This window comes from Centruroides vittatus, unplaced genomic scaffold, assembly GCF_030686945.1.
Source record: "Centruroides vittatus isolate TY-2023 unplaced genomic scaffold, ASM3068694v2 contig_3313, whole genome shotgun sequence".
Taxonomy (NCBI): Eukaryota; Metazoa; Arthropoda; class Arachnida; order Scorpiones; family Buthidae; genus Centruroides; species Centruroides vittatus.
Window position 1 is genome coordinate 44,972 of NW_027122127.1, and position 27,368 is coordinate 72,339.

A 27,368-nucleotide genomic window follows, 5' to 3' on the forward strand; every position below is an offset into this window, starting at 1 on the left:
ATAATTTTATATATGTTTAAAGTACAAGAAAAGTAGTGTATGTTGAATAACATCAATAAGTGACATCCATCCAATTAATGATATTGTTATGTCAATGTCAAGTGTGGGTAATAAAATGACATATTACAAAATGGAAAAGAATTTCCAAACTTAATTACATATAAAATTATACATAGTACATATTATACATGAATAGTCTCAATAAATAATGGCTGTCAATTAAAGGCAGCAAATTATGTCAGAGCTGATCATGGGCCATCATGAATCCCACCCTGGCAATCCTTTTAAGGTGTGTAATTATCATTTATACATATCCAGTTTGGAGTAGAAGTTAAAATATATTTGTACTATTTTAAAATTATTTTTTTGTCAGTATAAAAATACTATATTGTTTTACATTATGCTTGTGTCGACTTTGGACATTCTTGTAAACAAGAACTTGTTATACTGAGGGAAGAGAAACACATCATTTCCAATTAAAATATATTTATTGTAACATAATCTTGATGTTATAAAGAAGATTATGTTACAATAAATATATTTAACTGGAAATGATGTTTCTCTTCCCTCTGTATAACTTCAGTCCTAGTTCACAAGAACATCCGAAGTAGACACAAGCATAATATAAGTAATTAAGGACAAGAAGCATGTATCAACATACTATATTGTTGTTTTTCTCAATTAAAAGTTTTCTAGATGTTTCGACATTAACTAACTTTCATGTTGTTGAAAAAGATCTAGATTTTTATCATATTGATATTATTTTTGTCTGATTACAGCTTATCAGATTTGTAGCTGTTTCTGTATACAATTATCATTCATTGTTTCTTAACTCAATGTCCTTTTAAAGTGCTTTGTTTTGTAATCTTTCTACATATTGTAAATTTATATAAAAATAAAAGTTTAGACTATCTAGATATTCTAACCTTCTCTGTACTTTTCCAATTTTATGAAATGTGTGATTGAAATTTTACATATTCTAGTGGCCTTTTTCACTATTTTTTAATAAAGTAACATAAATACAACTTCTCCTACCTGCTTCCAACTCTTGTTGTTGTCGTTCTCTTTCTTCTCTTTCGATACTTTCTATAATCTCTCTTTCTTTACGTGCAATTTCTTCCTCTTCAGCTAGCCTTCGAAGTCTGATTGACGTCTGTTCTTCTAATAATTGTCTCTTTTCTCTTTCGAGCTCCCTTTCAGATTTCAAGAAATCTTCCATTGCTGATGGTGGTGGAATTTGATTTTCATCTAAAATTACAATTATAATTTTATAATAAAGCATGAATATTACTCAAGAGAAATAAATTCTCACTTAAAACATAAAAAAATTTAGTAAAATTTTATTCTGAATATTTAATTTTTTTTATACTTATTTTAACTTATTGTTTAAATTATAATTCACACATACCAACTTCTATAGCACCATCTTCAAATTCAATTCCCAAGAAATCAGATCTTCTTTTCCAAAGTTCCCGTTTTATTTCTTTTGTACTGTTGTGACGAGTTGTTGGTACATTCTATATTAATATTAATATTATTAATTACAGTTTAAATTTATTTTAATTTCATATACTGTATGTAAACCTAATTTATAAATACAAAATATGTAATTAATGTTTTACTTATTAATATACATATAAAAGCATACATATTATGCTTTGTACATCATGCTATTATATAGCCATGTACTATGCTGTAAATATTTACTGCATAATACATGGTTATAATGCTTTTGTTGCTAATGCTAGTACAGTTATGGGAAGGATTACATATATACATTCATACATACATAGAGGGTGAACCAAAAGTCAGTTTTTTTTTAAGTTTCTTGCTTAAGATTATTTTAAGAATGGTTAAAACCGTGGAACAGCTGCAAGTTATTATTCATGATTCAGTCGCTGCATAGGAAATGACTGAATCATGACCATCATCAAGCAGCTGTTCGAAACTGGTTTTAACCATTATTAAAATTATATTTTGGTTAACTAGCTTTTGGGCCAATGTGTGAGTGTGTGTGTACTTATCTATATACATACAATCCCACACACACACACATACACACAAAAATCATTTCCTGTGCTTACATTGTTTACATATTAGAATTAGATTTCTAAAGTTAAAAACTATAAATCTCTCTCCTGATTTCTGAAATAAAAACAATTACTTTTTATCATTTAAAATTATAACAGACCATTTTATTTATAAGGAGTAATTAATAAAAAAACTAGCATTTTACAATATCATAGTTTACTGCATTACTTTTCTGAACTGTGTTAACTAATTGAAGAATGTATGTAATAGAAAAAATAAAATTATAATAAATTTTCCACTCTTCAATCTACAAGAAAACGAAAGAAAGTTTTAGGTTTAACAGTATATTTTTATTACTTTACTTTTAATAAAAACATTGACTAATTTTTTCTCTTTACAACTAAATTTTCGAATTTTATTTGGACTTGCCTCTCCTTTCTCCGTGAAGTTTCTAGTAGCAACGAATTACATTTTTACTTTCGTGTAAATGTTGCATTCTTTATATGGCTTGTTATTCAATGTTAAACAAGAAGTGAACTGTTTAAAAATTCCCAATTGTACAATATCAAAAATTAACAAGGGATAGAGTGTAAGTGAGTAGTTGTATTGAATGGTGCTAGCCATTTTGCCAGTTCTTCCCAATTTAAATTTGTAAGGAACTGAGTCCGAGCGTTATTTTTATTTTATTATTATTTTTTGTTTTATTATATTTGTTTGGGGCTTATGTTTAGTTAGGACGAAGGTTCTCCACCACTCTCTTAGTAACCAAAAAAGATAATAAACCAACTCACGAAAGAACGAGCGCCGTAGGAAAAATCATGCGCACTTGCGCTGCCCAGCAGAAATGAACAGTCTGCAGAAAAAAAAATGGAGGTGGAATCCCCACACTCACTAGAAAAGAAATACTTACTAAACCATCACAAAACATCCCAGAAAATTGTGCTAAATGCTTTGTAAACGGTTTATAAGATTTTATCGGAGAATTGAAGCTGCCAGAAAGAAATTTGATGCTAGAGAATTAAGTATGTAAATAAGGGGAGTAACCTAGCTGAACTGTGACGTCACTTCACAGCATAAAACCAGCACGCTAACCGAAGACGATCGAGGTGTGCTACTGAGTGAAAAATTCGAGGCAAAGTCCTGATTGAGAATTAGGTGATCCAAGGTGTTTAAAGAGGAATTCGATTTGATGATAGCAAAAGGATTGAGGAAACAGGTTCCTAGTATAGTGAGGTGACTGATAGATGTTTAGTTTGTAAGAGATTTTGTTCATAGTTCTTAAGTATTTGATTTGTCGAATTTTCAAAGGGGAATTAAGATTAAGTTAAGCTAAGTAGCTGAGTTTTATTGTCGAATTGACTTGTTGATTTTCGTTAATAAATTTTGTTTTGGATTATAGACAATTGTACATAGTTAAATTCGATTTACTAATTAAATATATTTGAAACTTTTGCTTTGACTTGATATTTGTTGTTATTGTTACTAATTTTTTCGGTGCACGCGTAAAAGCCCAGGCCTGGCAAACTAATCTCGAATCCGCGTAAAGTATTCGTTAGGTTAACGGAAGTTTTACCGGCTGCAGTTAGTGTCGATTTCCTAAGATACTAAAAATAGTACTTTACAAATTGGCAAAACTGCAATACTCTCTTCTCTAAAAATTTATTTCAATAGAAAGTTTCATATCCTTTTATAAGTTGTTATCACAATTAAAACAAGATTGGTCAAGCCGATCTGATAGCACGCTTCATAAAAGCGAATCAAATATTAATTTTGTCTAAAATAAAATTTAAAAATTCTTGGAATCAAGTAGTTGTGCATGCACGTGGACATGTGCAATAAATGAATTGAACAAAACATAACACTTAGGTAACAAAAGTGAAGTCATTGCATATGCACGTGGCCATCTGACAGACAGACAAAAGTCCTAACATAAGCACTTCACCACTATAGTGGAGCTTGCTAATGATGATAATCCATTTTAGGTATTAAATGTATAGATCTTATTTTTAAGATTAATATTAAAAGTTAGTAGAAATTTACTTCCTTAACTTATTTTAAATATAATTAATTTAACAACATCATTAAAGTTTTGATCTTCTAAGACAACAAACTAAATATTATAAGAAAAACTCAAATTTTTATAATACACAATGGTCATGCACAAAAAACATTTGCTCCATTAAAGCACTTTATATCATCTCACAAACTTGCAAGCACTTTTGCACGTAAGCTCATCCTCTGGCAAATCAATTTAAACCCTAAACCTACAGAAATTGTTATCATATTAATGAATTAACTAATAGCTATAATTTTAGTGTTTGAATTGACTTGCCTGAAAATGACTTCAAGCTTGAAAGTTCTTGAAAGTTTGTGTAATGATATGCATTCCATTAGGTTTATTTTGTTTGGGCATTTTTGGGTAATTGTATTCAATTTAATTTATTGAAACTCTATAAGAGAAATACTTGGTCGATTTACCTCAGAACTTTCAACATCTGACACATCGAGGGGAGGAGGTGGAGGTTTTTCTTTCGGCGGTTCCAATTGTCTAGGTGAAACATCCAGATCAGCGAGAAGTATATCATCCTGATTTAGATTGAGTGGAATTTGATAAATGTCTGCATTCAATAAGTTGTCATATTGAAGTTTCAAGACATCCTATTTTAATATAATTATTAATTTTATTTATAGTAATCAAAATATATTCAAAATCAATATTTCAAAAAACTAAGCTAAACAACAAATTAAAATAACTATTATTTTTTAAGACATTTCTGATCTTATAAAATTAAATACAATTTAAAAACACCAGATATTACTAACTTTAATGGCTCTGTCATTGTATCTACATAGAAAATACATGACTTTACATTTTCCAAAAGTCTGAATTAAAATGCTTTCCTGATAAATGAAACCTGATAAGGCAATTTTTTTCTTCCTGCTCCTAGCTTTCCTATCAGCCATATACTGTTGACATTGCTTTCAGACATTAGAATTTAAGATTGTCACAGTGTTTAGGTTTTATAGATAAATTTTCATATTTAGTAAAGTTTATTTAACCATTTTTAGGTAAGTGTGATTAAACTTTTTTTTAACTGTAGGTAAGTAATCATTCGTAAAAATGGCAAACGAAACACATTGGTATCTCAGTACTTGAACTTTTCCCAACTCAGACAATCCAGTATTCGAAGAGAAATTCTGGAGAAAAATTGCTCAGTACTTGAACAAATTTTCAATTAATAACATATGTTCATTTTTATTTTCACATCCATAAAAAATTTTTATTATAAAAGTAAGAAAAATGAAGACACTGCCGATATTTCTGACCAAGATCAACAAAAAGCTCACATGACGATGATACTTTGTAAAAAGAAAACATCCTTGTTTAACTACAATTAATATTAGCACATAATACAGTACTTTTAATTGTGATTGTTAGTTAATTATTGATTAGAAATATGTTTATTAAAGCAATTAATAATTTATTTCTCTTAGTGATGGAAAAGAACAGTATACTTTTGCTAACTTTTGGAATCTAATCCTATGTTTTGCATTAGTTCTTTGTTTTGTATAACACCGATTCGCATAGCACCGCACTTTTTCGGAATCTAAGTACCATGTTATGCGAGGGATATCTGTACATACATCTAGAATTTAAATAGAATCAGTTAAAATTTATTTTAGAATAAAATTTTTCAGTTACTTAGGGTAAATTAGAGATGATCACTTAACATTAAGGAAACAGTATGGGACTCTTCAGTATATGTATTTTTTTTACACTTCCTGTCATGGCACTAAGAGGAGTTTTTCTTGTGCCTATTATGGTTTCAACCAGGCTCAGACAAATAATGGAGACAGCTGGATAATAAGAAAGGAGATGTAAAATCCAAGTCAATATCACCTATGAAAATTTCTGAAGCTTCAAGCTATTCAAACCAAAACCCCAAAGCAACGTGCAAATCCTTTACTGCTTCACCCATTTAATGCTGAATTTAAAACGATTCTTTAACCAGCTGAAAATGTTAGCCAACCTCGAAATAAAACCAGTAACAACCTTAATACATAACAAATCTATTTCCAATTGAAATTTTAAATTCACACATATTATCATCATCATGTTATAAAGTATATCTACAATGATTTTATGCTAACTGACTATGATTTACAATAATGGTGTATGTATAAAACTATTAAAACTTTAAAATTATAAAATCTATTACATATATTATTAATTGAAGAAATTGGAGTTTTATTCATTAACTTAAAAATCTGATTTGAGCTCACTAAGTTAAGTCAAATAGTTTCTCAAATACAGATATAGACTTTTGTATCTTGATGTTGATCATGGCTGTCAAAAAGTAGTTGGAAAACTGATACTTAATGTAAAGTTAGTGTGATTTAATAAAGCAGGTTTTAACTTCATATCACTAATTTATGTAATTTAATTTTAAAGACTTGAAAAGAACTGAGGATGGCAGATGGCAGTAGTTTTGGAATTTTTCTCCTATTTAGAATTAGAATTTTGAAACAGGTTTCAACTTATTTGAGTTTTAGATTAATTTTAAAATATTAACATATTATGTATTAATTATAAAATACAAATATTTATATATAAATTTAAAATACTTTTTATGTAGAATAATTACAATTTTACCTCCTCGTTCTTTACTTCCTGTACATTATTTTTCTCTTCAATAGACTGCGATACATTTTCTGTGAGAGTTTTGGTCGAATCATTGCTGTTTTCTAAATTTTTATCTAAATGTTTTCCTTCTTCTCCATTTTTACTATCTTCCTTCGTTTCACCTTCACTTTTGCTATCTTCCTTCGATTCCAAAAGCGTTGCAACCGGTTGCTCAATTTTTAATGATAATTCATGTTTCTCTGTAGCATTTTCAGTTTCTTGCATAGGATGTGAATCATAAATTATGTTTAAACCAGAATCTTGATAAATTGGATTTAAATTAACTAAACGATGAGGTTGACTTTCTTCTTTATCATCACAGTTTGTTGTGGTTGGGTAAGTCTTTAAAGAATAAACAAAGTATCATAAACATTTACAATTATTATTTGAATTTCTGTCATATATTAATATGTTGGTGTATATAATTCCTTATTATATTTATTATAATTATTAATTATATATTTTATAATATACATTAAGTCTAGACATTGTAGTTAACTTATACACCTTTAAGGGTGGATGCACACACGCAGCATGGCAGCAAAAAGTGGTGTCAAAGATACATCTTTGCTGCACAGCAGCATAACCACACAAGTGGCAATCCGCTTAGATTTTGGCACATGCGTGCAAAATTCAAGATGGCAAATGACACCAACACTACCATTATCCTTGTGTTTACAAATTTAATTTTGTACAGCTCGCTTTATTTAGCTAGAAGACATTGTTGAAGGTTTGACCAAAATTTTGGATTTGAGATATTTTCTTAGAACAAGAAAGAACTGGTGTGTAAAGTACACTTCTTCCTTGATTAACATCTCTCAATAAAGAATACAGTACTATTTTGTGTAAGATTCATTTGTTTTGTCCTTTGAATTATATTATATATGATTTTTGTTTAGAATTTGTTAAATTTATTTTCTTCTCCTCTTTCTATTGTAATGTCAGTTATCTTGGTTAACATTGTTGAACTTTCCACTTTTCCATTAAAACAACGCATGATTCTGTTCTCACGTGACCATGAAACAAATCATTATTGGCCAATAGAAATGCATCTTGGTGACAATTGTTGCAAAAGGTAGAATTCAACCAACTTTCACAGCATGAGAAAAGTGGCACAAAATCAACTTCTGTGGCAAAACAAAGTGACATCATTCTGCCGCTTTTTGTTGCCACACCGCAGCTGTGCATCCACCCTAGCAGTGGGCAACAGTTTGGATAAATGCAAACATTTTCAACCTGGTTAATTGCCATCTTCATGTGTAGAAGACATAATGAGCATTCCTCTTATATCTTTTTACACCTGAAGATAGCGCTCACAGGGTGGAATGGGCTAAGAGAATTTTCCACACGATCACTCTAGACCCACAAAACGACCATACGGATCACTGTGGGCCTGGAGTGGTCATGTGATAAGAAACAACATATTACATCTAGGACATAACATTCCCAAAAATTTCCTGGAGTTTATCAATTACTCAAATTCGTTCTGGGTTCCCAACAGTAGGCTGATATCTTAATCACCTTAACCATCTGCTGATACATTAACTGAATAAAAACATTTACATTTCCCCAAACTGTTAAAGATGTATTGTTTGCTTTATGTAATTAAAGATCCTGACTTCATATAATTTTAGATTTTGTAAATTCAGATCATCTATAGCTTTTGTAAACCTTTCATTGTTCAAAAGAGTGTTTACTATGATAACTATAAAAATTATCTATAACTTTAAAATAATTCAAAATAAATATTTATTAAAAAAAAAATAATAAGCTATATTTCAGTGCATTTTACTGAAAACTCTTTTGAAATATAATGTTAGAATCTGTGGAAATGTCTTTACTATATTTTATTGAAAGAAAATGATTAAAATTAACTACTTTAATATGTTAAATGAAACAGTATAATTAGTTTAGATCAGTGTTTTTATTAGATCTGTTTAATATTGCAAGTGACTTATATGAATTATTTTGAAAAAATTGAATTATTCAAAAATTCAATCAAATAAAAATACTTTTTTAGTGGTGGTTTTTAGATACAGACAATCTAAACCTTGCATTTTAGGAATCTCAGGTACACACAAATATATTTTTGTCAATACTGTTTTCATCTGGACAAATATTGATTATTGATACATTGTACAAGCTATTGTACAAGGTACAATATCTCATATGAATTATGCATTATAGATTTAATTATATATATACATCATACAAAAGTTCTGCTTGCTTAAGGCCTCAATCTAAATGCCACCATCATCTTATTTTTTGTTTTAATCTTTAATAAAAATTATATTTTTAAAATTTTTTACAATTTTTAAAATAAATAAAAAATAAATAATTTTTTACAGTTAAGTTATAAATATATCTGTATTTGATTTTAAATAATTTTAAAAAAAATTAAAATCTATAATTTTGTATTAATTATTATAAATAATTCAGACTTAATAATTAATTATGCTGTAAGATAAATTTTTTTTTATTTTACCTTTACATCATCATCATCATCATCATCATCATCCTTATTTTTACTAATTTTTTCAATATTTTTTTCAATTATTTCAGCAGAAGTATTCTTTGATTCTGATCCAGAATCCAAATTTTCCTGATTGCTTACTGAAGATTGATCTAGATCATTTGAGCATTGAGAATCATTTGTACATTCAAAGTTTGAGTCACTATTATTAACTTCTTTATCATCAGAGTCATCAAATGCTTTAGAATCACCATTTGATTCATGAAAAAAGTTTGCATCAGGAACACTTTTAGAACGTAATCGAGGTTTATTAGGTATTGGAGGTGGTTTTCTGGAAGAAAGCGATTTTGTTAGACTAGAACTGTGTTCCATTGAGCTCCTTCTTTCAAACGAAGATACTTTTTCTTTGAAATCAACAGCTGATCTAATATCCTTAGTGCTTTTCTGAATTCCTTTCTTGTCGTGGATACCATTTTCAAATGCAGATTTTCTTTGAGAAATTAAAGAGTTGGATCTTTCACGTTCAATGCCATTTGAATCAGAATCTTTGGTATCTATTTATTTAAAACAATTAATTAAATATAAATAAAAAAGTGTAATAAATAATATTTTATATTTCTATAAATAAAGTTTAATAATTAAAAGATATAAAGGGATAATTATTAGAATTAAACAACCTTTTTTAAAATGCTACTAAGATATTTCAATATAATTAAAGCACATTAAATTTCAGTTATGTTTGTTAATAAATAAACGTTTCTGATGCTTAAATAGTCATCATAAAATTATCAAAATGATAAAAGATAACTATTTACACAATCAAAAATAATTGGTTCATTAGTATTAATCCTATTTCTGCAACAGCTAGTCTTCTCAGGACACACTGGTTCTAGTAAGATCATCAAAGTTAAGTAGCAAGGGGCCCAAACAATACTCCAGACAAAGATGCCATAAAATTGTCAAGTGCTATTGTTTAACTCTATCTAGAACATGTGGTTCCAGCTGGTCCCAAGTACAGATTAAAAGAAAGAGGGTGGTGACAGGAAGGGTATCTGATTGTAAAATGAAGCAAAATTAGGAAGAAGCAATGATCCCACAGAAAGTGAGACTAATAATGCTGAAGGAGGAGGAGGAGATTAATCCTATTTCTATACAGTACCTAAAAAGGGGCATCAGAAAAAATCCAACTATGAACTGAAACCTTCCTGAAGAAAATGCAACTCGTTTCCCTCATTTATCTGTTAAAAAATATTGTTGAATTATTAAAGTGTTTTACTGTTATGGATTTGAACTATTGACATTAGCAAAAATCAGCACAATACTATGCCAACTTAACTATAATATTAAACTTTGTCTGTAAATCTTTTGATGCCATTTTTTTTATTTCATACATAAATGCAAAACCGCCATATAAAATTCAGAAGAAAGCATACTTTAATACAATTAATGCTTCAGGATATACTTATCCTAGTCTCCAATTGTTATAAGTTCAAAAATTAACCATCAAACACTTTCTAAGCATTCATAAATTTAACAGAGAATTTTTTAAATTTATATAACATCAAACAAAATAGATACCTGTGTAATGAACTGCGTCCTTGCTATTAATGTACATTTTAAATTTTTTATTTTATTTTGTTGTTTATATATGTATATACAACATACATCATATTTTTTTTCTTTATGTGACAGAGCTCATAAATTACGATGCCAATAGAATCTCCGTAAAAAAGGAAATTATTAAATATGAAAAGTTTCTCTACACATTTTTTCACAGATTTGATGTAAAGACAATATTCAACTTGTGTACTTATTTTTGAAAATTTATTGTACAAGACTAATGCAGTCTTATTTGTCTTTCTTATGTTTAAAAATTGTATAAGAAAATATTGTAATAATATTGTTCTTAAAACTAACATAAGCTGGAATAAATACAGAGAGCATCGATTATCCGATCCGCCGACTAGATCGATTATCGATCTAGTCGGCAAATTCAAATGTCCGCTAGTGATGCGGCGCTACAATAGTTGGTCATGTCTTGGCTACTTTAATATTATTTTTGTTAAATTTTTGCATGTTTTAGCTAGCAGCACTGGCTTGACCGTGAAAGGGAGGCTAGTATTTAAACCAGGCCTAATACACTATACTAATAATGTATTTTTTCATACTTTTCGGTTATCCGACCAACCCCAGTCCCCAATTAAGTCAGATAATCGATGTTCTACTGTATATTATGAAAACATTAATTGTATTAAAATCTGCTCCTTTTTCTAACTCCTGTATGACTGTGTGTTACATTTATTTATGGACAAATATTAAACTTATTAGCAATCAGTTATACAAATTAATTGCTAATTAAAACACAATAAAATTCAGTACTATGGATAGATGATTAGAGGCTTTGTATAACCTTATGATAGGGCTTTCTGTAATTGCTACAGATGTCTTTTACTGTAAAGAAATTTGAGTACCCTCACAAAGTTCACATGCTTCTATTTTGAAAACTTCAAAGAAAAATTTTTTGCCTCAAAACTATAAGCAAAAGAAGCCTAATTGGTGTTGTTGTTTTTGTTGTCATTCTTTCTAAAAATATAAATGTCAAGACAGGCAGTTAAGTTACCCCAAATTCTTAATATAATTATTTAGTAATTAACTTAATACTATTTGATAAATAACTCTGGACTAAACACTCAGTCTACAAGTTAGTATTTTGTACTTTGTGATATCAAATAATCTTTAATGTGTTGAGACATATTTCTATAGCATAGTTATTCTTCATTTAATTATTTCAATTAGTTTTAATTAATTAATATACTGTAATAATATAAAAACTAATAACTAATAAAATTTACTTAGTTTTAAAAACAAATTACCTTTGCTATTAGATCTCCATATTAACAAATCCAAATGACCAACATATATAGCTTGTTGTAAAGCAAACTGTATCACTTCATTATCATGTCCTTGGGTATATTCACCATTAATTGCTAACACTTGGTCACCTTTCCTGAGTCCAGCTAAGTCACCAACTCCTCCTAAAATAATTATAATAATATAGAATTTTTTAAATATTTTGATACAATTAATTAAAATTAAAAGAGTTGAATTAAAATTTTTGTATCAGTGAAATTCAAGAAACGTTTCACAAATCCATAGAAAATTTTAGTGTATTGCAGTTAAAATAACAACTTTCCAAATACTTTCAATCTAATACAATTCATCTTCAGAGGAACAGATTACCGAAAAACAGTTTCTAGAATACAAATTCAAAGTTTTCTGAATAGTTAAGAAATATTTTGTATTTATTTTTTGCATTATTAAAAAACAAAAAGTGTTTTTGTTAATTTTTTATAATCATGTGTAAATAAATACATACATTGGAGAAAAAATTAGTCACATACAACACATATCTTTTGATATTTAGTCACATCTCCCCTAGTCTTAATAACAGCCATAATTCATTGGTTCATGAACTCTATAAGATATTGTAAATAATGTACTATACGTCATTTTTAAGCCATTCTGCTTGCATTCACATAATTCTTCAAGATTCCTGGGCTGTTGACCTGTAGATTTTACCTGCCTCTCAAGGTGATCCCACTAATTCTCAACGGGATTTAAATCTCCTTATCTGTTTGGCCAGTAGATGTGACTAATCATTGTTTTATGTTTCTCATGCCACTCTAACGTAGTATAGGCTCTGTAAATATGACAGTTATCATTTGGAACAACAGGGCATTGATGCCATGTGTATCACTGAGATGCTTTGCAAATGGTAAGACCTGATTATTCAGAACAAACAGAATAAAATTATATTAATTATTTAAATATTAAAGTTTTAATTTAGTGAAAAACCACATTTATAGTAACACATATTTATCATCCGTTAAAATAAAAAGCAATCAAAAAAGATTTTATACCATTGTTTTACATATGTTTGTAGAAAGTTATGTAACATATAAATGCTGATAAGTATTTATATGTTACATAACATTATATTAATATAACAAACATATGTAACATATAATGTTACATATGTTTCCAAAATTTAAAAAGTGTCCTTTTAGAAATATCATTAAAGCAGTAGTAGTTAAAACTAAGAGTGCTATCCTTTATTTGTTTACTATGCTGTTGTCCTTTAAATGTTCTTTAAATATTTAATGTTAAATTTTAAATTATATGGAAATTTAATAAAATGGCATTAAGTAGTTTGTGTATAAATATAATATTAAATAATGTCAGTGTTCTTTGTTTCAAGTGCACCTGCCATAATGATATTTAAATAAAATTATTTCCTGTTAGAAATTTCAAAACAATTTATATCTTAAATATTTGTTTTCTTTAATTGGATTTTTGTTTTAAAATCCAATTATCACAAGAGAATCAACTTGTGTTATTTGCTTAGTGAATCTAGTAAAGGATGTACAAAAGAATTTAACAAACACACACAATGGATTTTTGTTCTTTTTTGTATTGAGAGGTAGCAAGAACACACTTTGTACATTTTTACAGAACTTTTTAAAGCATATGGACATTTAAAGAATAGCAGACTACCTGAGAAGGGTAACCTACAAATAGAAGTTAACTATGTTAATTGCAAGTGTGCCTGTTTTAACAATATTTTTAAAAAAGTAGTTATTTTGTTTTAGAAATTTTAAAATAATTTACATCTCTAGATTTTTGTTTTCTATATTTCTAGATACTTTTTATCATTTGTACAAACCTTGCAAACACTAAGAACTATTTTAATCCCATTATGACTTCAGCCAGGTCCATAATGGAGTGGCCATATATATCTATCAGGTTCAAACCACTTGTGAAATTCCTGAAGAAAACCCAAACTCAAATACAGATTCCTCAGAGCAGCGGGTTGCTACTTTTACCTTCTGACCGTCACTAATAAGTACTAATAATACTATTTATAATTTTAAACTTAAAAATTTTAGTACTTAAAATCATATTTTAGAACTTACCCGAATAAACCATGCTAACAACTGGTGTACTTTGATCTTTTCCTTCCTTTACGACAAAACCGAAATCTTTACTTTCACTTCCTTGTTTTAACCAGATCCTCAAAAATAATTCCACTCCATCATCACTCTAAAAATGCAAACATTTTTTAAAAAATAATGCAGAATTCATAAATATATTTTATGCAAAAATATAATAATAAAATACAGATTTTAAAAAAGAGAAAAATGAGGAAACACTAACTTTTTTCTCATAATGTGATAATGGATTGGAACTAAATTCTTCAAGTAGTTCAACGCCAGTAGTTAGAGATCCTGTTGTATGTTGAAAATCAGAATCTAAACTGCTGCCACTATCTTGACTAAAGTCTGAAGCGCTATCTGCAATATCACCAGCTTTGTGACTACTACTCAAACTGTCCAATCCAGAATCGATATTGGTATAACCACCATTTGCTACAAATTTATTTTAATTACATATTTATTATATAATTAACATAATACAAATAATAAAATCAAAACATTAATTAATGTTATTACCATTACTTCTCTCTACTTCACTTTTATCTCGTTCAGTATTATTGTTTATTTCATTTTCTGTCGTATGACTTCCATTAGGTATGCTATTTTTCTGTAAAGATATTAAAAAGTTAATTACTTTTTAAAATTTATTTATCACTTGTTAATTGAATTGCCATATAGATCTGTAGGATTATCCATCAGGTTGTTTTAAGGCTGGTAAATAAATTAAATACAAATCAACTTGGCTAGAGATAGATGGTTACACTGCCATTTCAAGTTGGATTTAATAATTAGATATAAATAAATTTTATTTTAATTTATTTACTAGCTATAAAATAGCCCAATGGGTGATCCAGCAGAACATTTGGTGATAAACAACAACCAATTTATTTGTATGTTATTTATAAACTGGAATTTATAATTATAAACTTTATTGATTTAATACTTCAAGGAAGCTTTTAAAAATGTAAATCTAATCCAAACTGAAGTGAAAACTATTTATTTAGAAAATTTAAGTGCTTTAGAGTTATGTCCATCATCAGGAGTCAACAAGAAAAGATTTTTCTTGTGTTGACATTGACATCATCCTATTAACAAATGCATAATTAACATTAGAATTTAGAAATTGATGGAAAGAGCAAAATATCATCTTCAATATAGGTATAAAAAGATAAATTGTTTGAATAAAAAAAAATAAACAGCCAAAAAACTCCTTAATATGGGAATGTGATTATCTGACTGTAGGAAAATAAAATATAGATAGATCTAAAAGAAAATGGCTTTATAAAGACCAACAACTGCCGAATTATCGGGCTAGCAAATGGCTATAGTAATATTAATAATTTAAGTTAATTTGGTACTAGAGTTAGGCATTAGGCGCCATCTCTTGCTAAATTTAATAATTAGAATTTTAATTAAATAATTTAAATAAATTTAGGCTTAACTGGAAGAAAAGAATCGGCCCGAAGCGGGATTCGAACCCGCAACTTCTAGTACTAACTCTAGTACACAACTAACTAGTACACAACAGTCTTCAACTAACTCTAGTATCAAATTAACTTAAATTATTAATATTACTATAGCCATTTGCTAGCCCGATAATTCGGCAGTTGTTGGTCTTTATATATAACGGGTTAGTTGTTGTTTATTTATATGAAAATGGCTTTGGTTAGATATGAAAATTGGCTGTTAGGAATCAGGGCTTGATTCTATGTTGTGTAACTCCAAAAAAAGATCATTAAATACTGTATATAGTTTTTATTCAATAAATTTCAAAAATTTGTTAAAGTAGCTCCTCAAACACAAATTTCTATGAACATATTTTTCTTGTAACAATAATTTTAAAAATACTTGAGTATTTCTGGGTTATTATTCATCCATTTTCTAAAGAACTGCCTCTGACTAACTCCTGCAGATGAATTTATAATCCAAAAGCATACAATTACTTTCTATAAATTTTTATTCTGGAAAGTATTTTGCATTGGATTAAAAAGTTTTCGAATAATTTTAGAATATTAAATTTTACTCTTTTAAATATATAAAATTTTTGTCATACAACTTATATTGATAAATATAATATATATATATATATATATATAGAATTATATTGTTTAAATAAAAACATTTTATCATCAAAACAGGAAGAAATTACATTTATAATCTATTTTATGCTTCAGTAGTTTATATTTTTATAGATAAAAATGATGTAAATATATCAATACTTTTACTACAATCATTCTTAAAATATTTAAGAAATGTCAACAAAATTAGTTTACATAATTTTATTCATTAACATTTACGATTATTAACAATTAAATTTATAAAATAATTCTTCAAGTATAATACGTAACGTTAAACTTGGATATAATTAATTTTTTTAATAAACAGTAATGAAATTTTAAATAAAATATATGTCTAAATTACATTTATATTACAGTATATTATATTGTACTCGTATTATAATAAATAATATAATATAATGTTTTAATAATATTTCACCAAATGGGTTAAGACACTAGAAACACAGAAATTGATTTTGAGGCCCCTTCATCGCCTCATGCAGTTGCACAGTAGTCAATTATGTTCCTTCGAGGCCCTAGGCACAATTTTGTTAAAAAAGCCTTTATGTAAAACTATTCTTTATATATTAAAAAGACAATAAAATCCTTAAATAATAACAAGTTTTTAGAGCTTTTTAAACATTCAATAAATTTTAAAGGCATATTATCATTTAATTTTTGAAGCCCCTTGAGACAATGAGGCATGGGTGTGTATCTAGTGCACCTATTGGGTAATCCACTACTGTAGTTGTGCAATAATCTGTAATGTGAAATTGCAAACTTTAATCATACTAACAAGTAAGTATTTTAAATTCTCAAGTTTCATTTTAGGATTTCTATAATATCAGATTGGAAAGTGAAACTTTAATATATCAAATATAACAATAATAATTAGTTAAAATATCTTATTAGTTGAAAGCCATTAAATTTATTTAATGAAGAATGTTTATGCTAACTTTCATATTTTAATTCTTCTCAAGTAGTGGATCAAATAAACCTTTTAAAATCTATAAAATTATTTTATTTTTATGTTTTAAAATAATTTAAATCAGATATAGATTCTTATGATAGAATTGAGTACTCTGTTGACATATAAATAAATAAATAAGCTATAAGTTTAGTTCAGGAAGCAAGAAACATTAATCATCAGTCAATTATATGACTGTTTTAAGTACAGAAAACATATTAAATAGAAAAGAAAACAAAAAAATTCTGTTGTAAATTAATTATTTTTTATTGATGCATGATTCTATTCTGTTAAATATATTTACATGTTGAATACAGAGCTTCATTTTTGAAAGTTTTTAGCTTCCTAAACTAAGCATAAGTATCATTTATTTATAGATGTAGATTTTATTTCAGTTATATGAAACATCATATATCCAATGTAATTTCAGGGATTTTAAGATTCATAATGAATCTTAAAAACCTCTAATACTGTTATCAAATTACTAGTTAAAATATAAATCCATAATCTATCGATATAAAATACCTAACTATAAATAATATCCCAATTTTGTATTATAGATGACACAATACATTTTATTTTTGACTTTACAGCTTTGTAATTAAAATATCTGTTTGTGTTAAATATTAGAATATTTAGTGGAAACGATGTAATTTACAGATCTATTTAACATAAACTTATAAAAATAAATCTACTTATAACAACAATAAAAATAACTAACCATTGTGTTGTTTGAAATAACTTCTTCATTGTTTGTTTTTTCATTATCTTCATTTGTATCAGATTTCATACTAGAAATATCTTCATCAGATTTCATTTCATCTTCACTTGTAGGCCTTCCAAGTATAAGTAGATTATACTGTTTTGGTCTATGGGCCCTGAAAATAATTAAAAAAAAGTCATAAATATTTCCATTCATTCAGTAAATATTTATATAAATTTTAAATATCTAACATAGATACCTTTCTTCCATCATTTCTGAAAACGTTTTCGTTCGCACTTTCTTTTGTTCTAATTGTCTTTGTTGTTCCTCTAACTCGATCCTCCTTATCTCTTCCAGCCTTTGTAAAGATCCTTCTGATTGTTTCCTTCTCCTGGATTTCCAACTATCTAAATTCTTTAATAAATATTAAAATTTAATTTAGTAAATCTCTTATAGTTTCTGACTTCTTCTACATAACTAAAATTCAAAGTTTTAATTTGATAATATCTCAGATCAACCTGCAAAATGTCTATTGAAAATGAACTATCGTATGCAGCTTTCATTATATTAGAAAGCAGTGGAAATAATGCGCATAAAACTTTTCATAGAAGATATTCAAAAAGGTTTATGCCTCCCTAAGCATATCTCTGTATTACTGAACTGAATGAAGGTAATTTCCTGACTTCATATTTATAAACAGTTCATCTGATTTTTTCAGCTCTGACGTTATTATCAAATATTTTTCAAATTACTATATTCTATTAAACTTAAAAATTACTGAATGAAAATTTAATTGTGTATTAAGAGCAGACATACAAATCTTTTTTTCATGCGTTAAGAATAAAACTGACCTCAATTCAAACTGTTTTAGTTAAGAGCAACTTTATAATAATAATAATAATCATTAAAATCATTCTCAGATTTTAAAAAATTTTAATTGGGGTCAGTTTCATTCTTAACGGTTACAAAAAACAAAATAAAAATAAAAGAGAAATTGTGTTTTTAATACTTAAAAAGAACGGAAATACATTTTAAATAAAACTAAGAAAAAAAATTAAATATCCTTTACATTCTTCAAAAATGTTGTCATTAAATTTCTTGTCATTTCAAGTTTCAAATTATATAAATTTGTATTTTTTCTTTTACTAAAGTTGGAATAAAATATCATTTATATCTGAAAGTTTAAGTTTTAAATGAGTGATACTATATATCAAGGATCACAAACTGGCAGCCTGCAGGCCGGATATAGCCCATTAAGGCTTCATATCTGGCCTGCTGTCTTGATGATTTCTTTTCTAAAAATCAATGTTTCTAATATCTTGCGGGGATTAAAACAGAAAAAATTCAAACTTCTAACTGTTTACATAAGTCGTAAGGCCTGGAAGCCATAGGGCCTTTGTTAAAGCCTTTTTTTAGTTTATGTTTTAGTTTACCAAATAATAATGAATACAGCCCATGTCTGATATACATCTTTTTGACTGATATACATCCTTTGCTACATTTGAGTTTGAGACTCTAGCTGTATTTGAATGGATATAAATAATATAAAAATAAGACAATAAAATACAATTTATTTATAAATTCACATTTTAGTATATGATTCTTTTATGTTATTTGTTATGAGTATATGAGCTTCACATAAAATTTAAAGAAGCCTTTACAAACAGAAGATAAAAAGTGTTTTAATTAGTTAATGTTTTTCAAGCAACCTAATTATCTTCCGAAAATGAAGACAGTTGCTTCAAAAATATTAATTAATTAAAATATTTTTGATTTCTCTAATAACTATTTTTTACACAATTTATCATCACAAATTTTTAATGTAATAATTACTTCTAACATTTTTTAAAAGGCTATCATTAGGTTCTCTTTACCATAAACCAATTCAAAATGTTCTAATAGAATATAATAATATAGTTAAAACTAAATTCTACTAATTATACTAGCCAGATTATGTTTAAATATTTAATATCTTAAATTTTTTGGTACAGAATAATGTATAACCAATAAATCCACAAACCTAATTTTTCAATTAATGACAAATGGTCTATATTATCAGACTATAACAAGACTAATTTAATAATTAGATATAAAGTAATTTGACTGGAGGAGGCAGTTAAGCTGCCATTTCATGATAATCTTAATAACTGTAATAAATTAATTTTAATGTTTAATTTAAAATGTTCTGGATTCAAGTCCAGAGCAGGACTTAAATTCATAATTCCTGCTTACTTTGCAGTTATACTACACGGACCTCCATCTATTCAAATTGCTTTATATCTAATTATTAAATTAGTCTTATTATAGCCCAATAATACAGCAGACCGTTTGCCACAGACTAACACATGCAAATCTCTACACCTTTTGGAATATAAGATGAAAAATTCTACTAAACTCTGTTATTCAGGCTTTCATTCCGGCCCATTCTAAGTGGTACCAAAACTGGAAAACAAGTTTGGTACCACTTAGGTTGGACTGGAAAGACTGAAAGTATATGCCAAGTTGGATAAATAAATTTGTTTGCTGTAGATTAACATATAAGAAAGAACTCAACAATAGTTATTTAAAAATCCAATAATACACTAAAAATTTATGCTCATTAGTAAAGGTTTGAATTATTTAATACCAATATCTGGTTTTGGCTTGTTTTAACTATTTTTTTTAACTTTACAGCATGTCAGTTAAAGAGCTAAACATTGTCTAAATATAACTTTCTTTTAACAATTTCAAATAATCAGCAAAACTTAAAACTTAATTTACCAGTACTTTAATGGTTTAAATATGTAATTAAAAAAGAAGTTTTAAGTTTTGTATAGAAAACAGTTTCATGTTCCAATATATTAAATGGAATAAATATTTTTTTATTTTACTTACCGACTGCCATTCTTCTTCTTCTTCTTTTACTTTTTCTTTTACTACTTTTGTTTCTGTTTTCTTCTGTTCTTGTTGCTAAAAAAATTAAATAAATTGACAATCAACTACACATTTTCATTATAATAATTTAACACTTAATTTTTATTTAAACTTTTCTAGGTTATCCATATGCATCATTGTATTTTTAATATGACTATTTGAATAGATAAAATTAACAGGTTTGATGAATATTAATTTATTTAACACAATACAATGCAGATTAATAAATATGCTTTGTCACTGTAAATAAGATTACTTTCTGAATTATTTTTTACATAAATTAAATATTAGTTGTACTTTTATATCATGATTCTAATTATATTCCAAATAATACAACATATAAAAAACACTTTATTTTAAATTTTAAACTGTTTATAGAACAGTGCATACAACAATTATACAATGTTTTTCTTATCTGATTTATTTATTTAAACTTTAGCATTTAATATTTAAAGATTTCTATTAGAAACAGATAAATCTAAGATAGTATTTCTGCATTATGATATTTATTGCATGTAGGCAGCAGTGCATTATAGTTTTGTGGGGTCCAGGCAAATTTGAATTAGGGGGCCCCCCACATACAGTGTCAACTTCAGACATTTTTCTTTTGGGAAATTTTTCAGAGAAATATTTTCTTATAAAACATTGGTTTGATGCCCCTATTGGTGGGACCCCAGGCTATTGCCTTTTTTGCCCATAGGATAATGTGCTACTGCACATAAGCATTATTAATGTAAACTTCAGCATCAAATTTGTATATTAAAACTCAAAAGAAAGGTTTGTTTTAGAGCTTAAAAATCAAAATAGTTAAAGAACAAGATTTGGAATTTAAAAATACATTTGTTTCATTTTAATACATTAATATAAATTTATCTGTTAAACTAAAATTAGAGAAACCAAAAAAGTTCAAATCTACTTTCAGATATACAGTGTTAAATATTCCTGGATGCTTTAGGAATTTCAAGTAAGACCTATAAATTTATTAATAGTAACCACTTTGTCAATGTCACTAATTGTTCTTAATTTTCATGTTCACAGGTTTATTTCAATTTAATAGACTTCCAAATACAGATCTATTAAACTAGAATTAAAAATCAAAAATACATTAATTGTTCCTTTTACAATTTAGTTCAAATTTTATTTTTGAAATTTTATTAAATTTTAATATAGAAATTTATATATAATATATTGTATATATGCCAGCAGGACTTTTATACTAATTTGTTTTGACAGATAATGACTTTATATCTATTTACCTATCTTATAACAAGTTATAGTGATCTTTGTATACATCTACATTGTTTATAGCTTAAAAACATCATTTTTAAATATTGCATTGTATATTTTAACATTTGCTATATAATAATAATAATAATAATAATAATAATAATCATTTATTAGTCATATTAGGCAATAGCCTGTTATTACACATTTGCTATATATAAAAATGAGTAACATAGTTGAATTTTATTAAACTAGAATCGATAATGTCTATTGTACAAATATATTTTATATTATATAATTCATATTTAAAGATATACACTGATTCAGTTTTAAAAGAATGTGTTTACAATAATACTATATAGTAATTTATTGGAAAAATTTACAATTTATCAAGAACAGACTAATGAAAAGATCAAACCTGGAATATTTTACTTGTGTTTATTATACTTTGACACAAAAAACGCAGTTATATAAGTGTTATTTTGATCAATTTTCTTAATATTTGACACTACGTTTGTCTCTAATTATTCTACAGTCTTTCTGATTTTACAAACAAAAACTGCATAAATATTCTTTATACAAAAGATACACAGTAATGCCCAATGAGCAAAATAAGCCACCCCAAAATAATTTAGATCAATTATCATTAATTCAAGTAAATTTACAACAACAAAAGTAGATTATTAACTTTCTAAAGTTCAATCATATATCCAGTCGTATAATTACTGAGTGATAATATATAATTTTTAAAGGGCCTATTCATACAGTAGCATGCAAAAATTTTCATACATATTTATATAGGAATATTTCATATATACAATAGATTATTTTTGCATTTTATTAAAGCATAAATTCATTAACTTGCTTAATATAAACAGAATTGATGTTTAATATATTAAAACAATTATATTTATATTCCGTCCATTGTAAGATTATTTATGACAGAAAAAGTGTTTTAATTGGAACTTTCAAAATAGCTTTATAACAAAAGTAACAATAGATAATAAATATTACATGTAAGACAATTAAAAATAGCATCTTCATTAAAAGTATAAAATATTGATATAATGATAAGAAATTATTAATTAAAAATAATATAATATACAGACTTTTTAGACTGTAGAAATAGGAGGCAATTGAATGTTTTATAAAAGCCTAATTTCTAACACTAAAAATAGAAGTTAAAATATAATATTTATGTTAGTCAAATGCTGCTGTTTTTTCTTCCCAAGCCTCAGGATGAAAGAGTATGGATGATCAGATAGATCTGGCAATTGCTAATCTTTTTTCCTTCTCTTTTTCTCCCAATAGTTTCTTAAATTTAACACTTCTTTTGTGTATACCTTGCCCAATCACCTTTCTCCAACCTTTTCTTGATCTTTCTCTCAGACATTTTCCTATTACTTTCCTCTCATATGTCTGTGTTGGAAGTCTTTTTCCTTTATTCTTTTGCATGGTTGAACTATCATAATCTTATTCTACTGATTTCCTCTAACAAACTTTCTAAAGCCCAAGCTTTCTCTAATCTCTTCAACTTTTATTTTAGTCAAATTCTGTTACTCATCTGACACTGTTTTTCTAGTGTTTACAGCTTTATTATCCTAACACTTTCATTTTTAATAAAAATGTCTTTTTAATTTCTTAATATCCTTAAAGATGAACTATAAGAACCTGAAAGCATTAAGATAATAAATCATCTATTTAAAATTTTCAAAAATTGAGATGATGCTTGAGAAATGTCTTAATTTACAATTCTATTATTTACATTGTGTTAGAAAACATATAAACTTTAAGAAAAAATATCACATATTTTTGTACAGTCAGTAAGAAAATAAATCTGATTTAAAATTATGCATACCGTAAGTAGAGACAAATAGTAAACACACGAATTGGAACAATTGCAATAATACAGTAATGCAACCGAATGGCTGTGTTCTTGCTCATAGATACATCATTCCAAAAATAGACTGACACTTCAAGCACATGTTCTAACCAAATATAACTACTCAAAATGTAACAGCAAACTATTAAATTTTAATTGAAATTATCATAAATTAAATATATTTTTCAAATTCTTCATATTTCATTATCATTGGATATTTTAAATCTTAAAATTATGTTAATATATACAGTAACTTTATGATGTAAACTTTTATTTCAGTTTATTTATCTTCTCATGAATCATTAAACAAATCATTTCTATAATAAAGTTAAAATAATACACTAAAATAATAAATATTATCTTGTCTTTTTTACTTAATTAATTTTCACAAATGAATTCTGGAAGTTTTTCATATTTAAAGGTTTTAAAAGGCATATATTTTTCCCATATCAGTTTAATATAAAAATAATGTTGATTATAATTAATAATTTTTCTATAATTAAGAAACTTTATAGGCCTATAAATTTTATAATAAAATATACACTTCAATAACAACAATCAACTTTACTATATAAAAACTGAAATTCATTGAGAATTAATTTCACTTTTTAAAATTATTTACTGGTAATTTAATCATAAAAACATTTCATACATTATTCATCCTTTGTGATTTACCTTTTTCTGTATTTCAACATAAATTCTTTAAGTATAATTGGATTTTACATTTAAATTCTATTGTAAAAAGGGCAGACTACACCAGAAGAGAGTAATATCATAGTATATCAATGCAAATATTACATAAATTTACAATTTGTAACTTTTGTTTTATAAAAAATCCACAAAAAATTCAAATTACATGTAAAACCTATTAGCTTAATATAAATTATAAAGCCTTAATTTAATACTAGATTATAAATGTCTTTTATTATTTAAAAAAAAATAAATTTATATTATTTTTGCACAGAATAATGCAAAAATAATGATGGAAGAGCAATGTATTCAATTAATTAATTTATTTATTAATATAATTAATAACTCGTGTTAATAAAATGAGATGTGACACATCTATGGAAGAGATGATAATGCTTGAAAGGTGGAAGAAGAAAGATAAAAGAACTGATAATGAATGTGATGTTGGAAGGTGCAGATGTGAGCTTACAGAAGTTGTGCAAGACAACACAAAACAGAATCCCTCAGCAAACCTTTATTCACAGAGTCACCAGTCAACTTGATGGATCTTAACAATATCATTTATAAAAACAGTAAAATGAATTGTAATTACAATTCCTAATAATAATAAATTAACTCCCATTATTCCATCTTTGTAAACAAATTCTAAATTAAACAAAATAAATGAGTGTAATGAAATAAATTTGTATAATAACAAATAACAGATGTTTCAAAAGGCACTTAAACCTTGAACTTCTGCACTTAAACTTCAAACTTCAGCAAATGAGATTAATTATTCATCATTATAGTATTAGTTTCAATATTATCTTTTTTTTTAGTTGTAAGTCATAACTGTAATCTGAAATGATGATTTATATCAACCCCTAAGCTATCTAACCACAGTTTTAGATAATGGTTGATTAGAAACTGTAATCAAAATAGTATTCCCTGAGAAACTGTGAGTCTAAAACTCATTTAAACAATTGACCTTTTGTGTTTACTCCTGAAGTTAATTGATCTATAGACCCAATACAATAAGAAATGAATTATGAATGTTTTTATGAATAGAAATATTATAAACAACTTGGGGTTAAATTGGGTATGATTGTTCTCATTATCCCATTCTCATATTTGCTTTCTGATAAGCAGAGAAATAAAATAAAAACAAATATAATACTAATTTAATATGGAGATTTGTGAGACAACAAAATTTATAAAGAGGAAACGTAATTCATTATAAATCAATTATAGAAGCATATTTATTTATTTATTTATTTTGAGCATAATGCATTATGACTTAAATATTACAACTGCTATTAAATTTTTAAAAATCTCTTTTAAATAATTGTCCTTTTTCTGAAATTATTTTACTTTATCCATTATATAGTAACAATTAAATTCATATATTTTGTCAGAATTAAGATAATTAAAGCAATTTAATCTTTATTTTTATTTATTTCTTTGAATTTTTAGTAGAAGACACAACAGCAGACACATTTCTTACAATTATTATTTATAATTCACATAATTCAAACAAACTAAAGTACATGTTATCAAACATAATATTCAAATTAGTTTATCATCAAAAATATTTATTTTAGATCTTAAATAAGCATAAAAGTTATTGGACTATCAAATATTAATAAGTACATATAACCTAATTTGATTGTCAAACAAGTCAGATTATTTTGTGACTGGAATTAGACTGATTTTGTCATTCTTCTCTTCCACAATTTTTCTAAATTATTTAATTAATTTTTAAATTTAATTTCTAATTATTAACCTTTACACAACATGGCAGCTTAAATGCTATCCTTTAAGCAAAAAGTTCTTACATTAATTAAATAATTAATTTAATTCTAGCCCAAAATTGACAAATGAGTCGATTCAATATCTTTCTTTGCAGTTTTTGAAGAAAAAACATTATAATTTTCAAACATTTTATAAATGTTTTTACATTATATACAAGAAGAATCCAGAAAAAACACAGTATCTGGACCTTCAACTAATTAAAATAAATTTAAAAAAATATATATAATATGCATTTATATTATTTACCATCTACAAATCTTAAATTCAAGAAGAGATTCATTCTTTAGTTTCTATTTTTTTCTAAACACATTGACAATTTATTGTAAAAATTGCATAAAAAGTTTGATACTAAAACACTTATATACTTACAGAAGATATAAATCTACTGATATTTGACACCATATTTTATATTTCATTCACTATATTGTTAAGAAATTCGTGTTTCAATGCCAATTATATGTTTATTGAGACTAGTAATGTCTCATCTTCAGATTGAAAGGCTTTTAATCTGGAAACGCTCGACTTACTTGGTATTGATTCAGATTAAAACAGACTTCTTAATAATATAAAATATGATGAATAACATATAAGATATAAATTTCACCAAAAGTATATGGAATTAATGAATAAACTAAACTCAACTCACATAAGCACACGTTATGCTTGGATTCAGAAGTAGATTTAGCGGTTTTCCAATAAAATTATATTATAGATTAAAACAACGTGGAATAACTCATTCGATTGGTCGTAAAGTTTCAAATCCATTAAACATAGTTAAAAATGTTTACTTTTGTGTACTTTCTTCTTGCTGGATTTTGGGTCATATGAGCAGTGTTTATTAATGCATTCCCAGTTTTGAGTAGTTGAATTCAAAAAAATTTTATTTTTGAAATTAAATATGTATAATATAATGCATACTGATTGATTTTTTTTTAAATCAAACTCTAACAAAAAAAGCT

General features: G+C 26.4%; 1 protein-coding gene across 5 annotated transcripts in view; it reads right to left on the reverse strand.

Moving 5' to 3' along the window:
• Window positions 1–27,368, reverse strand: part of LOC136973928 (uncharacterized) — a 58,862-nt gene that overhangs the window by 12,206 nt on the left and 19,288 nt on the right. For 3 of the 5 annotated variants that reach the window (XM_067268695.1, XM_067268692.1, XM_067268696.1), the window contains exons 3-14: window positions 20,784–20,858; window positions 18,169–18,323; window positions 17,928–18,084; window positions 14,699–14,789; window positions 14,403–14,614; window positions 14,162–14,288; window positions 12,062–12,223; window positions 9,201–9,742; window positions 6,686–7,057; window positions 4,510–4,689; window positions 1,409–1,517; window positions 1,036–1,248 (exon numbers count right to left, since the gene is read on the reverse strand). In XM_067268695.1, the coding sequence (XP_067124796.1) occupies window positions 1,036–1,248; window positions 1,409–1,517; window positions 4,510–4,689; window positions 6,686–7,057; window positions 9,201–9,742; window positions 12,062–12,223; window positions 14,162–14,288; window positions 14,403–14,614; window positions 14,699–14,789; window positions 17,928–18,084; window positions 18,169–18,323; window positions 20,784–20,858 (2,395 nt within the window). Of the gene's footprint in view, window positions 1–1,035; window positions 1,249–1,408; window positions 1,518–4,509; window positions 4,690–6,685; window positions 7,063–9,200; window positions 9,743–12,061; window positions 12,224–14,161; window positions 14,289–14,402; window positions 14,615–14,698; window positions 14,790–17,927; window positions 18,085–18,168; window positions 18,324–20,783; window positions 20,859–27,368 lie in introns of all 5 variants that reach the window. The other 2 variants (XM_067268694.1, XM_067268693.1) reach the window with 2 other exon arrangements.